At 42.6% G+C, this 12,987-nt stretch overlaps 1 protein-coding gene across 4 annotated transcripts in view; it reads left to right on the plus strand.

Moving 5' to 3' along the window:
* Positions 1–12,987, plus strand: part of SP4 (Sp4 transcription factor) — a 48,538-nt gene that overhangs the window by 309 nt on the left and 35,242 nt on the right. For 2 of the 4 annotated variants that reach the window (XM_039522259.1, XM_039522260.1), the window contains 2 exons: positions 1,302–1,396; positions 1,844–3,398. In XM_039522259.1, coding sequence (XP_039378193.1) covers positions 1,322–1,396; positions 1,844–3,398 — 1,630 coding nt within the window. In that variant the 5' untranslated portion in view covers positions 1,302–1,321. Of the gene's footprint in view, positions 1–55; positions 691–1,301; positions 1,397–1,843; positions 3,399–12,987 lie in introns of those variants that run through there. The other 2 variants (XM_039522257.1, XM_039522256.1) reach the window with 2 other exon arrangements.

Below are 12,987 nucleotides of genomic sequence, written 5' to 3' on the forward strand. Positions count from 1 at the left end.
CGAGCCCGCCCACGTGTCCTTTTTCTTGTTCGCGCGCGCTGTCAATCAGCGCTCTGGCTGCTCGCGACGGGGACTGAGGCGCTTTGCCGCTCACCACCCCTGCGTTGGCGCCGCCCCTTCCCTGCCTCGCTTCGCGCTGTCAGGCAGCGCGGGGAGCCCTGCTGCAGGCGAAGGTTCACTTCGTTTAGCTCGCCTGCTCCGCAGCTCGCGCAGCTTTGGCCCCGCCCTCTCCCTCCCGGCGCGAGGCCCCCCTGACTGCCTGCTCTGGGCTTGGGTCGCGCGGAGCTCGGCTCAGTAGTCGGCTCGCGCCGCCCTAGCCTAGCCCCGCCCATCTGCGAGGAGCCCAGCTCCGTCGGAGAGGAGCGGCCGAGTCGGCTGCTGGGCTCGGTTTCCTGCTCAGTGGGCGTCAGTTGGGCCGCGCTGGGCCCCGCCCCTCCTCCCCCCCCCCGCTGGCTCTGAGCTGTCAATCAGGCGCCGGGCTCAGGGGCAGGCGGCGGCGGCGGGCGGAGAGAGGCAGCTACGCCACAGCCCAGCGGCGGCCATTCGTGGAAAAATAGGCCGTCCCGCTCCTCCCAGCTCCGGCTGCGACCGGCCTTCTCCCCGCTACCCCACCCCACCCTCCGCCTCCTCCTCCTCCTTCTCCTCCCCCCCAGAGCGGCGCCTCAGCGGGGCATTAATGCGGGATGAGCGGTATGTAACCCCCTCCCTCTCTGCCTCCCTCCGCCCGCTCCACCCTCCATCCCTCATCCCCCTTTCTTCTCCGCTCTCCCCTCCATGCCCCTCTATCCCGCCCTCTTTCGGTCCTCCTCTGGCCCTCCTTCTTCCCCCCTTTCTTCTCTTCCTTCCCTGCCCACTCCGCTCTCCGTCCCTCCTCTTTTCCTCCCTCCTCCATTCCCCTTTTCTCCCCTAACCCTCCCTCCTGTGCACATCCTTCCCTCCTTCGTTCCTCTTTTCCTCCCCTGTACAACCCTCCTCCTGCCCCCTAAAGCATCGACGGCCGCTCAGTGGCCGTCGATGCTTTAGGGGCAGGAGGAGGGGGAGGGTTGTGGGTGGGTTTTTCCCCCGCTGTCTGGGAGAGGAAATCAAACCTCCCCTTTCTGGGTGTTAACTCTCCAGCCCTCATGGGTTGGGTTTCAAACCACGTTTTGGGGACTGGCTCTTTTGTCATAATGATTTGGATTGTGGTTTTCAGAGCGGCAAAATCGAAGGGATTGGGTACCAAAGAGGAGGTGCTAATAGGCTTTGCTTTTGTATAAAGAAAGGTAAATAATTAATCTGTTATGCTTCCTATTTTTTTGCAGATCAAAAGAAGGAGGAAGCTATGTCCACAGAGGGAGAGAAATCTCCTGAGGCAGAGAACAACAATAATAAAAAAAATAAAACTGGAGGCTCACAGGTAACTCATGCACACAAAAAGGGAACTGCACACCTCTTAAAACGAAACGTGCAGTTAACTGCATTTCCCCTTCAAAGCATCTTTCTTTGGGGTGGGTGAAACATGAATGGTAATCTTGACTGCCTGGACATGTTTTTTGGGTGGATTATACTTTAAACTGATAAATGGCTTGCTGTGTATTGAAGAATTTTGTAAAAAGGACTGGATTGAGGAAGAAACACTTCGGCAGTAGTTTTATTTATTGGTAATAAATGGCCTTATTTTTCAAGCATATGTGAGGACCTGAGAATGTACTTCCTCATTCAGTACTGTATGATCTCTCTGTGTACTAAAACATCTTAAGCATTTTTGTGTTTTCTGAATAAACTTTGATAGTTGAACTGTCAGAAATAACTCACACCCACTCTTTTTCTAAATTTTGCTGCTGTTTTCTCTGTTTATGGGTAGGATTCTCAACCTTCACCTCTGGCTTTGCTGGCAGCCACTTGCAGCAAAATAGGGACGCCTGGTGAGAATCAATCAACTGGACAACAGCAGATTATTATAGATCCAAGCCAAGGTTTGGTGCAGCTTCAAAATCAACCACAACAGTTAGAATTAGTAACAACTCAGCTTGCTGGAAATGCGTGGCAGCTTGTTGCTGCTGCTCCTCCTGCTTCAAAAGAAAATAATGTTTCTCAACAAGGATCTTCTATTGCTTCAAGCACAGCAAGTCCCTCCAGCAGCAACAATGGGAATACATCTCCTTCAAAAACTAAATCAGGTAATTCTGCTACTAACCCTGGACAGTTTCAAGTAGTACAGGTACAGAATCCAAGTGGTAGTGTCCAATACCAAGTGATCCCACAGATTCAAACAACGGAAAGTCAGCAAATTCAAATCAATCCTGCCAATGCTACAACTCTACAAGATTTACAGGGTCAAATTCAGCTCATCCCTGCAGGGAATAATCAAGCTATCCTCGCAACTGCAAATAGGACCACTTCGGGGAATATTATTGCTCAGAACCTGGGAAATCAGACAGTTCCAGTCCAAATTAGGCCTGGTGTTTCAATACCACTGCAGCTGCAGACTATTCCAGGTACTCAGGCTCAGGTTGTAACAACCTTGCCTATAAACATTGGAGGAGTAACTCTCGCATTGCCTGTGATAAACAACGTGGCAGCAGGAGGTGGTTCTGGACAGGTTGGCCAGACTGCTGATAGTGGGGTTTCCAATGGGAATCAGGTAGTAACTACGCCTGTCACCACCGCTTCTGTTAGTACTATGCCAGAATCCCCTTCATCTTCTTCCATCTGTACAACCACTGCCTCAACGTCTCTGACTAGCAGTGACACTTTAGTAAGCTCGGCAGAGGCAGGCCAGTATGCAAGCACAGCAGGCAGCAGTTCAGAGCATACTCCTGAAGAACCTCAAACAACTGCCACAGAATCAGAAGCCCAGAGCTCCAATCAGCTTCAGCCTAATGGACTACAAAATGTGCAGGATCAGTCAAGTTCACTTCAGCAGGTGCAAATTGTAGGTCAGCCTATTCTACAGCAAATACAGATCCAACAGCCACAACAGCAGATTATTCAAGCCATTTCTCCACAGTCGTTTCAGCTCCAGTCAGGGCAAACTATTCAGACCATCCAACAACAGCCTTTGCAAAATGTTCAGCTGCAAGCAGTGAGTCCAACTCAGGTACTCATCAGGGCTCCAACTTTAACGCCATCAGGGCAGATCAGCTGGCAAACTGTGCAGGTTCAGAATCTTCAAAGCCTTTCAAATTTGCAAGTTCAGAACGCTGGGTTACCCCAGCAACTAACCATCACCCCAGTGTCTTCAAGTGGGGGCGCAACTATTGCCCAGATTGCACCAATGGCTGTTGCTGGTACCCCAATCACACTGAATGCTGCCCAGCTTGCTTCAGTGCCTAACCTCCAAACAGTAAGTGTTGCCAGCCTCAGTGCAGCGGGTGTTCAAGTTCAAGGAGTTCCAGTTACCATTACCAGTGTTGCAGGTAAGTGTTTTATCACATATATTTTCTTATATTTAATAGTGTTGGGCATTGAGCATGGTTTTGCTTATACTTCTGCGTTTAACATTGTAAGAAAATAAACTAACATTTTTTTAAAATATATTTTTTATGATACGGAGATAGATCAGGGGTTCTCAAACTGGGGGTCAGGACCTTTTGGGGTTATGAGGTTACTACATGGGGGGGATTGCGAGCTGTCAGGCTCCATCCCAAGTTCTGTTTTGTCTTCAGCATTTATAATGGTGTTAAATTTAAAAAAAAACTTTTTTTAATTTATAAGGGGGGGGGATCACACTCAGAGGCTTGCTATGTGAAAGGGGTCACCAATACAAATGTATGAGAACCACTGAGATAGATGTATCCAGATCTCCCATCTGAGGCCTTTTCTAAATATGGAACTTGATTTAATTTGATTAAGTATCTATCATTTGAAATTATATTTGAATAAGTGTTTGTTTAGAACGTGTATGACAGAAAAAAAGACCATTTACTGTCAGTTTACCAAAGGTATGCTTTTTAGGTTTCTCTGCAGTCTGAGACTCAAGTAGTAAAACTTTATATATTTATCCAAACTTTCTGCAACAAATTTTTGGAGAACATTCACCTCTCTTGATCTAATGCTGATAATTGCTATTCTCAGATGACATAGGTGAAAGTGGAGATAGCAAGTGAACTTAGATAATCTTGTGACCAGCGCTCACTTCAGTTGATTATAAAATTGCTTATCATTATGTAATTTCTGCACTATCTTCTACTTCTATAAGCTGATCCCTTTACAGTCAGGGTTTTGCAAATATACCATATGGATGTTGAATGAGTAAAATGCTCTGAACTTATACATATAGAACAGTGATTCTCAACCTGCAGGCCACTTGCAGCCCAATCAGCACACAGCTGCAGCCCATGTGATATCTTCAGGGCCCCACAGGTAGTATATATGTTGTGTGGATGTGGCCCACATAACACCCAGAGAGCTGCATATGTGGCCCACAATGGTAAATAGGTTGAGAACCACTGATACAGAGCATAATTCCCATAGTCTGTTTAAAAATTGCTCTTAGCTGTGATTCATTGTTTAGCATTGAAAGTCTTAATTTATGTTGTAATATGCTTGTCTGACTGCTCTTCTGATAGGTTAGGAAGAACTGTTTTTAAATACCTAAATGCTGATAAACAAGAATTTTTTTCATAAATATTCTGCAGGGTCTCTGCAGTTCCACAGTCAGGGAGAGGGGGGAAACAGGGTGGTAGGGGCACGTATGCGTGTGTGTGCAATATATAAAATGTTAGTTAGTTTTCATATGTAAAGTTTTGGCAAAAAAAATCACTTTTTAATTGACACAGTTTAGAGATTCTTCCCATTTTAGTAGTAAGGAATAGAAACAACTCCAGTGTGTAGACTTATATCAAATTACCACTAGAAAAGGTTTGCTAGTATAGATATACCTAGTGAAGATGCAGCTTTTACCAGCAAAAAAATGTTTTTGCCAGAATATACATGTTTCTTGAGTAAAATGAACTGTTCTGGCAAAAGCACTCTTTTTGTCAGTGAACTGGATCTGCACTAGAGGTTTTGCCCGTATTAAAAAATAAAATAAAACTGTTTTTAAAGACACTCCATCTGACATTATTATACTGTCATAAGTCTCTAGTGTAGCTCTAGCTTTACTGTTGTACATGTATGCATATCTAAGCAGGACATTTCATGCCAAATGAATTAAAACTGTTATAGCTGTAGGCCTGAGGATTCTTCATCTTTTTCAGGGGGGATTAACCATCATTTCTATCTTCTGATAAGCAGACCTGAAAGTTAGTATAGTTTTGTATTTCCTGTGGTACTTTCTTTTCGTGGTTTTAACTATCAAGAACTAGTTTGTAATGATGGCATCATTACTGTGTATTTTCATTTTCCTCTGCAATATGGCATCCAGGTCACTTGCTTGGATTATCTGGCTACAGGTCACTTGCTGAGATATATCTTAATTAATCAGTTCCCTTCCATTGTAGGGTCCTTGGGCATTGGTACACCTCTGTCACTTCTAGTCTCTCTCTGTGGCATGTAATAATGTGGTCTTCTATGGGCTCTAATACTTTGGTCTGATTTCAGTTGGATTTAGCGTGCAGGTGCACGGTGGTGGTTGTAGCCTGTGATATAGACAGTAGGTCAAACTAGATCTGATGGTTCCTTCTGGCTTAAACTCTGACACTGTGTGCTGCTATTAATACTCCTGGGCTTTTAACAGTAAGTTTGTTTCAGTGATTGTTTCAGCATTACAATCTTGACCTTTGGCTTCTCTGGTTCAAACAAATGATATTGCACTCTGGGAATGCATTACATAGTTCTGCTGTTGTGCTAGCTGGCCAATTTGGATCGGAAAATTGTCATGGATGGGGGATTTTGCATATAGTCAAAAGAACTCATTAGCATTAAACTGCATACAGGGAAGACTGCTTGGGGAAGCAATATAGGAAACAGATTTTCTGTTTAGGCCCCAACTGTGTACTAGGCATTGGTGGGAATTTGCCTGAAAGGATAATATTCAGTTCTTTGACCATGCTGCCGTTCACACAGTTTACCAGCCCAGGTTATGATGCCTCCTCTTGTAAGGACGAGGGAGGAAGACATAAAGTGGGGGGAGAGAAGTCAAATGGCAGTTGTATGGTACTGTGGAGGCTTCACAGTAGATAAAGGTTCTTGCCTCTTGTCCCTTCCCCCAAAAACATTAACATAAAATTAACTGAATTTTACTTGTGGCTATCACTAGTGCAAAGCCTTAGTTAATAGTTTAAATTACTGTTCATTAGGAGACTCCATAGACTGCTAATTCACTATGATCTGATGTCGCATGTAGAAATTAGATTGGAGTTTAGTGACTTAATGAAGATTCTACCACCATTAATAAATTTAATATTTTTAAAAAGTCACTGCTTTTTGCTAGAAATGTTCTCACTTGCATAATAGAGGTGCACTACTATAAGCTAATAATTATATTCCATTGTCATAGATCCATAAATACAGATGAAAAGGGGAACTGTCATAATTGTCTTCAGGTAGTGTATTTTTTTTTATTTTATTTGTTCATTTTTTGCAAAGTAATGTTGTCCTTCATCAATGAGCTCTGTTTTAGCTTTGGCAATTTGTTTCATGTCTGTACTGTGGTGGGGGTCACACCAGAAGCTCCTTGCATTCCTCCATTTTACCTCCTCCACCCACAGCTCTGTGTGCCAGACTCGCATCCCCCTCTATTTCAGGGATTCCTGTGATTTCCACCTCTCCAAACATGGAGCTTTCTGTACCCCTAATTTACGCTCTGTGCAGCCCCTTATTCTCCGCTGTGCTGTATGCCAGATTCCCTCAATCTTCCTCTTGTAGGGGTTCCCTGTGGCCTCCCACGTCCATCTCTTCTCCCACGCTAGATGCGTGGTGTGCCTCTTTCCTCCTCCCCTCTTATGCCAGAGATTATATACATAGTTTCCTCACTTCCATTATTCTTTCTGTCTGGGAGATAGATCATTCAAGGTGTCAACATCTTAAATTCTATTGGGACGATAGACAGAGAGGAGATTGTGGTATTTTGTTGGAAGGCACTAATGAATGCCATCAACCAGTTGTTTGACCTATAGATTGTTGCAAAGGCACTTGAAACTCAGGCTCTGCTAATAAGAGGGGCTCCATGAATCCTCCATTTTTCCCTTTCTGGCTTTCTGATTTTTCCCTAAAATCAATAGGGTTCTGACAATGGATGCCTAGAACTCTTCCTGAAATTGTGGAATTGATTGGGTGTGGGTGATCAAACATTATCATGTTACAAAGGCACAAACAGAAATGCTGTCAAGTTGAATGCCAGGACTTTGCAAGCTTAGTCAATAAAGTAGTAGTAGTGCATAGAGGATACTTTATTAATCATTAAATATATGTATGGCATACTTGACAGCCTTTTTACAATAATCTATTGCTAACTTTTTGTCCTTTTGATAGTCTAGTGTAGTTAGCGCTATGTAAATTTGTCTTAGTTTATGCTGTTCATTCCACTCTCATTTGTAAATGTTTACATCTGGTAATGTCAGATTTATTGGAATTCCAACTTTCATTGTTGAATTCTGACACGATCAATGCAATTAAGCTTTGTCCAGCATTTATAGTGAAGACATCTATTGTAGCATCCCAGTGTAATATTAACCCTGTGCTATTCTAGCAGATAACCTCAGCAAACTCATAGTGTTAGCTGCTAGATTTCAGACTGATGTGGAAAGGTCAGATTTACATTCTGAAAAGTTGCTTTCACCTAATGCTCAATATGTAGGTCATGAATGGACAGTGGGTTGAAACCTTGAACTTGCTGACAGCGCCATAGAGCCATGTAGTTCTAGTCATCCAGAATGCCTAAAGACACACAGGGCCTGATCCTGAAGTCAGCGGAAGTTTTGCCTGAACATGGACTGTAGGCTCTGTCTCAGAAATTGGATGTCTCAACTAACATAAGACAAGGAATCATTGCATTCTTCTAATCTGTTGTTAAAAGGATTGGTCTTTACCTGATCAGTTTTGAATCCAAGGCTTGATCTTGGTTTCAGTTCTTGGTAATATGAGGACTGTAAGATTGGGCTTCTAGTTAGAATGTCTTGTGTAACTTTCAGTACATACTGTGTGTGCTAGTTCATGCTGTCCTTTGGAATATTTTATTATATGTAGTGCTTAGTAGCCACATCTGTTATGTTAGTATTAACATCATAAAGTCATCTCTGGAATACAGACTCTAACTCAACGTTTTTTAATGTGGGCACAAAGAACTTGCTAGGGTGAGGGTAACAGACACGCCCTCTGTTGTCCAGAGTCTTAGCATAAACTAAGATCTCTATCTGGTAGGATTGTGAAGAAAACCTTTAAAAAATTACCAATATTCACTGATATAGCAGTGCCTATATGAGTTTGCGGAGAACATGATACAACAGCTGTTTGTGAAATACCCTATTCATTTCAATATGTGCTAACTCAAATTCTGATTAACAATTTTGCCATTTAAAGTATAATTATTTAATTGCTCATCAAAAAAGTAAGAAAGGAAACTTTTTTATGAAAATCTACTATATCTCTTTTCAGGAAAGCTTTTAACAATACATGATAAAGTTGGAGGGGCTGTGGTTGGTTTTTGTTTTTCTGAAGAGATGGGTGGGAGTTGGACTTGGCATTCAGAAGTTGAGGAAATGCTGTTGTAACTTGATGACTGTTCAGAAATACTGTATTTTGCAAAATTTCATTCATGTGATGTTTACAATTTAATTTTTTTCCAAAAAATTAATAAGTTGGTAGACAACTTCAATTTCAGTGTTCATGTTAAAGACCTTTAGTATTCCACCATTAGCTGTTCTGAAGCAAAGTTCTTTAAGTTTGTGACAAATGACAGGAAAAACTACTATTAGGTTTGTTTTTGTTTTGTTTTTTTAAATTCTTCTCACATAATGGAGACAATAAGAACCAAATGATTGAACTGAAGTGTTTTGTAATACTTGAATTGCCCCCTCACAGACACTTAAAGTATTTAGGAAAACATATACACAAGAGGGGTTAAACTAAGTTACTAATATGCACTATTAAAGCTTGAAAATTCCACTTGCCCACTTAATTATAGCAAGTAGGAAGCTTTCTTTTTCCACTGCTATCAACTTCTATAAAGAAAAGCTTCTAGTCATTACAGTTACAACATATGTAAACTTTATGACTGAAGCAGTCACCTTCAACATCTGGGGACTGATATATCCAGTACATTGACAGCAATTCTCAACTTTGTCAATATAGATACTTGTGGGCAACAGTGAAACTAGCAAAGAAGTGGAAAAAGGGAGAAATTAATAGCCAAACCCTGGCAGGCACATTTCAGCCAGAGGAAAACAAATAGTCCTAACTACAGTTTTTGGCAAGATGTTCAGCCCTTTCATGGGGATAAAGCAGTCTGTTTCCCATGTTCTCCTTGCCTCTTTCTCGTGGGCTGGCCTGAGATTCTCTTGCCTTCCAATCTAGAGACATAATGAAGCCAGGAGAGAACACTTTCTTCTGAGAACCCCAAGCTATATCCCCTTAATTTTTTAGATACCTGCCTGCACAAGTCCAGGTAGGGATCTTTTCTTTCCAGCTGGCAGACTGAGCCATTTGTCCAGGGCAGGCTTAGTGCCTAGTTTTTTGAAGGCATTAATCCTTTTCTGTATCTGAGTGAATGGCTATGTACATTCCATCATGTGTGGGCGAGAAGGAAGGTAATCAGCCAGAAGGTTTTTTTGGTAAGTTAGGAAAACTGTAAAAGGCCCTTTGGATCTCCCTCTTCTTCCCCTCTCCTCCCCCCACGTTAATTTATATGCCCTTACGAGAGTATTTAGGAGAGCTTGATACCAAACCTTCCTGCTCTTGGAAGCTGTATGTGACAGAAGATTGCTTATACCTGGCAAATAGCTACACTGGTTCCTGGTCTTAACAACCATAACAGCACGTGTAGTGTCCATAGTACGCACCCTCATAAGATTCTTTGAAGATCCAGTAGGCTCAATAGTCTTAGGCTACACACAGTTTCATTGTATACAAGTGATTTCTCCCCTTCTCTTCCTCTTCTTCTCCCCCTCCCCCCCCCCCCGTCCCCAGTCCTCCCTGCCCCGGTTTCCCTAAGCTGCTCTGGCTTGATGGCAATGCAGAAACAGTTTATGATTAATTTGGAACTTCTTTCCTAACTACAGTCCTAGCTCTGCAAGTACCCTGTCTTAAATAAAGTCTTCACACTGGACTGTAAACGCCTTGAGATAGACATCTTCGACTTGCCTAAAGCACCACAAAAGCCTATGGTAGTCTCTACATTAAAATATAACTTGGTCTCACCAGAATAAAGTTGTGCAAAAGTCTTCTGTTTAGCAAGGTAGTCCTGAATGCATAAGGACATTCAGAGATCTGGAACCCCAAAAGGTATCTCTAGTTCAAACGGACTGTCAGGTCACCATGTTATGATATACAATATGTCTTTGGTATTTTTCGTTTGAGACACTGGACCTTTCCACTTTCTTGGCAATGAAAATAGGCCCCTAACCTCACGCCTATCTGAAATTGCTGTCTCAGAAACAGGCTAAACGAATCAGTGTGGTGCTACATCTGAACTACTTTATTTTGCAAACAATACTGGAAAATAACCATAATGAAAGGGCATACTTTCTCCTTTGATTAGGGATGGACACCTACCTGTACTTTCCCACTAATTGTTCTGATAACAGCTCATGAACAAGCTCAAAAAAGACAAACGTTTTCATAGCTGGTATTGGCAATGAGAAGTATGCGTTATTTCTCTTTATGGATTGCTGTGAATGATTCAGCCTGAGGATTTGCCCACATCTGATCACACAGAATCAGGGTACCCTACATACCAACTCAGGATCCAATCTGTTTGCCTGGCTGCTGAGAAGTTTGGTATCGAGCCCTCCTAAATACACCTCTACCGCGATATAAATGCGACCCGATATAACACGAATTCGGATATAACACGGTAAAGCAGCGCTCCAGGGGGCGCGGGGGGGCTGCGCACTCCGGGATTGAAGCAAGTTCGATATAACGCGGTTTCACCTATAATGCGGTAAGATTTTTTTGGCTCCCGAGGACAGCATTATTTCAGGGTAGAGGTGTACTCCAAAAAGGGCATACAAATTAAAGTGGAAAAGGTGGGACTTGGGGTAGTTTTACTTTAATCCTAGAGACTTGTGGGTAGTAAGAGCTAGGCAAATTTATGGTTTTTATTTTTGTGTTTTGGTTGGTGGTGTTTTTTCCCTCTTTCTCCCCCCCCCCCACCCCATTGGTAGTTTTAAACAAAAACTCAACTCTGTTTAAGGTAAGAGCGAATTTGAAAATTCCCCCAAAAATCAGCAAATCAAAAATGTCAGTTTTGGGTCAAATTAAATGTTTCTGGATGTTTTTAAAGGTCTAGATTCCCAAAGGAGGAAGGATGGTGGTGCCCCCCTTTATAAACTCTAGCCCATTGTTCAGGTTGATCGCCATGGATGTGGAAGACCTGAGTTTATTTTCCCCTTTGCCTGATGTGGAGAAGGGATATGGAACTTGAGTTCCCCACATTTCAGGAGAGTGCCCCCAGTGAACTAGGAGAGATGTTTTACGGTATCTATACTCATTTACTTAAGCAATTAAATAGTTTAACTTACATTTTTTTTCAGTTTCTTAAATTTTATATTAGGAAATGGTGAGTGATTAAATTTCTTATTTACTAGATAATTGTGATTTGTGTAAAGACCAAGTAGGGCTTAAACTATAAATTTAAATTTAATTTCAATTTAAAATGCACAAACAGCATTTTCAAATTGTTTATTAGTTGAATAAAATTACCTATATGGTACATAAGAAAAAAGTTTTAAGTGCAAAATGTGTTTTGATAAACTGATTTACTAAACAAAGAAACTGATTTTCTGGTCACCATGGCCATTAAGATTTTAGAACTAGCAGATGTCATTCTCTCTCTCTCACAAACCTTGTTTTTATTCGTAGATTACTCCCAAGGCAATTATGTGCAGAATTTTTATTTTTTGGCACACAATATTTTAAAATTCTACAGATTTTATTTGTCAATAAATAAATGTGGAGGCTCTAGCATGGCAGTGAGTGGGGAGCACGGGCAACTGGCTGCATGGATGTGGGAGATCACCCTGCAGCCTTCCCCAGGACACAGACTTAGCAGCGAGGCTGTACCTGACCCTGACACAGCACAAGAGCTGGGCCTGCCCCAGAGGTCTGTATCCTGGGAAGGTTGGGAGGAGGACTGCAGGGTTATCTCTCACCTCTGTGCAGCCAGTTGCTTATGCTCCCTACTCCATGCTAGAGCCTCCACATTTATTGATAAATACAATTTGCAGAATTTTAAAATATTGGGCGCAGAATTTTTATTTTTTTGTTTTCTCTCTTTTCATTGTGAGATGAGTGGCATTTCAGCCTTTTTCTGCAAACCTCATGAAACTTTCTTTAACCCACCAGACCAAACTTAAATATGTACTTTAGGTACCGGGCTGAATTAGGGCATTAGTTTAGTGGAGGCCTCACTTTAGATTTTGTTTTCTTTTTAGCAAATTCTGTAGCTGAAAGAGGTGATTAAATAATCCTTGAAAAAGAGAGTACTTTCCTCAGCTTCTGGTTTTATACTGGAGCAGGGCGCTGGTGCAAAAGCACCTAATTAGCCCCTGCCTGGTCAGTGCCAATCAAGGGAAACAGATTGGGGCTGATGGAAAAGGCCTGATGCTGGCCTGAGGATTGGCAACACCTGCTGGCCTGACAAGCAAAGGGCTGTAAAGGCTGTGAGGGAGCCAGAAGGCAGGGGGCAGCAAGGGAGAAGTCAGTCTGTCAGAGAGGGAGTTGGAGGCCTCCTAGCTGAAGGCTGACTCTGCCTGTAAAGCTTGTAAGTAAATAAAGACATGGGTGTTGCACAACTCTGAAGCCTCTCTGAGCCTTATTGGGGAGAGCAAGCGGGCCCCAAGAAAAGGGGCAGGTTGTGAACCCTGGTACAATACAGAAGGGAAAACAAAATCAAGTTCCACTTCAGAT

The sequence above is a fragment of the Mauremys reevesii genome, linkage group 2 (assembly GCF_016161935.1).
Source record: "Mauremys reevesii isolate NIE-2019 linkage group 2, ASM1616193v1, whole genome shotgun sequence".
In the NCBI taxonomy this organism is placed as follows: Eukaryota; Metazoa; Chordata; order Testudines; family Geoemydidae; genus Mauremys; species Mauremys reevesii.